The sequence below is a fragment of the Hordeum vulgare genome, chromosome 5H, assembly GCF_904849725.1.
Source record: "Hordeum vulgare subsp. vulgare chromosome 5H, MorexV3_pseudomolecules_assembly, whole genome shotgun sequence".
NCBI classification, from domain to species: domain Eukaryota; kingdom Viridiplantae; phylum Streptophyta; class Magnoliopsida; order Poales; family Poaceae; genus Hordeum; species Hordeum vulgare.
This window is the reverse complement of record NC_058522.1, coordinates 528,116,281-528,119,347: the sequence shown is the minus strand read 5'-3', so window position 1 is coordinate 528,119,347 and position 3,067 is coordinate 528,116,281. Positions and strand designations below refer to the sequence as shown.

The 3,067-nt window shown below is 43.6% G+C and overlaps 1 protein-coding gene across 1 annotated transcript; it reads right to left on the bottom strand.

Annotated features, from left to right (window-relative positions):
* Positions 1-913: 913 nt before the first annotated feature.
* LOC123398387 (two pore potassium channel a-like) lies at positions 914-2,458 on the bottom strand. Its single transcript, XM_045092865.1, has 2 exons — positions 1,373-2,458; positions 914-1,268 (listed from the first exon to the last, which is right to left on the bottom strand). The coding sequence occupies exons 1-2, from the start codon at positions 2,266-2,268 to the stop codon at positions 1,115-1,117; spliced, it is 1,050 nt and encodes a 349-aa protein (XP_044948800.1). The 5' UTR covers positions 2,269-2,458; the 3' UTR covers positions 914-1,114.
* Positions 2,459-3,067: the final 609 nt, after the last annotated feature.

The following is a 3,067-nucleotide window of genomic DNA, read 5'->3' as shown; positions in this document are numbered from 1 at the left end:
ATATGAGTGAAATCTTCTTCCAGTACAATTATCAGTCTTATGCTTTTATCCCCTGTACGTAATCTGTAAGTGCTTTCAGCATCAGTTTCTTAGCTTCAAAAACTCCATATCTGCGACTCCTTGTGGACTCTAACAGCAGTAGGTGCTCCATTGTTTGAAAATATCTATGCCTGCATTCACCTGGCCAGTTCTAATGGCAATGGGTTTGTGTTTAAAATTAGAATCATTTGCATTGTCAAGACTCGGTTCTTTTCACTGACCATTTTTCTTCCTGAGATACTCATGATTTTATCATCCTTGGCAGGTTGAAGTTGGAAGAGGTACTGGAAAAGGGTGTCAAGTTTGAGATTGAAGCATTGTCATCAAGTTCCATTTCTTTCCTGTCGCAAGAGTACATCCCCCAAAAGATCAGACTGGGTAGGTATATATAGTATTGCATATACCTGTATCTATACAGAATTGTGCTTAGCTAAGAGTCTTCTTTTGTTTTGGTTACACCGCTTGTAGTTGCTTGTCTAATCATACATCAAAACAATCCCCTTGGTATTCGCAACAAGAGTTTGGATGCAATTATTGTATACCTTTCGACACTGCATGGTTAATCATGACTGCTACTTGGATTAGTTCTGATTTATTATGTTCTTGTGTAAAGGGCAACCTGCTAGAAGTGAATGCCTGAATAGAAACTCTGGGTGTTCACTTAGTTCTCCCAGGTCATCATCTCATGGAAGCAAACTCCTATTTGCCTGAGACCTCATTAGATAGATTGCCGTTTGCCTTGCAATTCTGGACCCAGGAGCAACAAATCCAAGAAAAAAAATACATCTACACAGGCTACCATATTGGAAGCTGGAAATATTTCATGACTGGAAAACAATAGCTTAGCAAACTTCATTTACACAGGTACACAAGCTTATCAAAGCATCACCAAATACCTCTTTCTTACACATGTCCAGGTGCATATGAGCAGATCCATTGTGTTAAATACATGTAGGAGCTCAACAAGGTCGTATCTTTTGACACTTTACAAGATTACAGAACTAATTAACAGCATTAACCGACCATTCAACTATAGTATTTAAGCTGTAGAATTAAGTACAAGCCCATATGTTCATCACTGACCGGATTGTGCCTGAGTAAGGTCATAGGTGGAGAGCGTGCCGGACTGGTCAACGTCGAGTTTCTCAAACTCCTCTAGAAAAGAAGATATGTCTTCTTGGCTGATCTTCCCCAGTTCTTTGAGCTTGTACACGACAAATTCAGCAGCACTGCACATATCAAAGTTCACAAATCAACACCGATGCTCATTACCTGCAAAATCTTAAGGGATATGATGGCGAGGAAGAATACTAAAAATGCTTTATGCGCTTACCCCACTTTTCGATCATTATCCAGATCAGCTGCTTCAAGATCCATGTTTGTTATTCTCCGTGTGAGAACCCATTTGGCCAGCATTTTCTGCCGTCGCTGGGTGTAGATCTCAGCAAGGTACATGAAGAACAGCGCCAGGATTATGGTGCTCGTAATTATCCAAAATACCGCGAAAGTGCGCCCCAATTCGGACGAGAAGCTTTTATCCCCATAGCCCAGGGCAGTTATTGTGGCACAGACACAATAAAAGGAATCGACAAGGCTCAGCTTCTCAACCTTCCAGAGAAAAACAGTCCCCACAACAATGGTTGTCACAAGAAGTAGGGCAGCAGTGTAGAATTTGTACTTTGTCTTGTTTGTCTCAATTTGCCTGAGCATTTTGGCCTTGCTAAACTTCATGTTCATGTGCAGTGCCTTGAAGAACAGCACCTCCTGCTTCTCGACGAGATAATCTGCCGACTTGCTCACAAAGAGAGCAATAAACGCCATGCCAGTGAAGACGAAAACACAGGCGAGGAGCTTCGCCGTGTCACTGTGAGGGACAAGGTCTCCGTAACCAACCGATGTCATCGTGACAATACAGAAGTAGAGTGCGTCAAGCACCCTGTTGGTTCTCTTGCCAGATAACTGATCCATGACAAGGTAAAAGACGACGACGCCCGCTAGCAGGTAGAGAAATAGGAGGAGCCCTGCTAGTCTAAAGCTCGGTCGTATCACGCTGAACAACTCCTTGTCTGGAAGCGGCGAGCCATTTTCTTCTGGTTTCTGATCGGCCTCTGATCTGGGAGCCGACCTGCTTCTTCGGAACCGTTTAGCTCCTTCTGACGGCTTCCTTTGGAGCACGTCGGCGTTGTGGTTATCAGGTAGCAATGCTCGTTGAATACTGTTGTCAGACATTGGTTTAGGTTGCGAATTGCCGTCACAATCAAAAACCTATTATTCAGAGAATGTCACACGTTACAGTATTGGTGTTACAGATAAGCGAGAAAGAAGTTTAGAAGCTCATTAAATATCAGGTAAAAATTAAGGCAAGACTGTGGATATGCACTGAATTGCATGGACAACTGAGAGACAATTTTTTTCCTATCACCGTCATTCTAAGCATTGAATTTTTTAACTGCAGGTCAAAGAGAGGCAGACAAAGTAACTTGGGTCAAAAATAAGGGCCAATTCTTACTAGATGTTATCCTGAATTCCTGATTTTGACTTTCTGGGCCTTTAGGCACAGAATTCTCCGCTTATCTAGTATCAAAATAAGGACCGATTCCTATTACACTTACCTATTCTGTCGCTTTCTCTCTGGACAAAGTCGCACTGCTACTGGCTCAGATCGGATCTCTACAGCTAGCTTAATCTGCAACCCAAGGAACTGAGAAGCTAAGTGCTGGAAAGTTAACCTTGATCAGAGACGGGTCGTGAAAAGGGGAAGCGAGACGAGCAGGGGAAGCATTTCCCCACTCTGCTAGTGCTAGCAACAGCATACAACAGCAGCATCTACTCGTGAATCGTGATGAAGCTACATACAGAATCAAAGCCATTCGCACGAAGCAAGCAAAGAACAGAGCACAGTTCAGAAGGCAGAGAGATTATCGACACGAGCACAGAATCGTGATGGCTTGTAAGAACAGAGCACAAGCGAAGCCCTCCGGCCGACGGAAGCTAGGCGACGCTTTGGTTCCCTCCGCGTTGGCTCGCT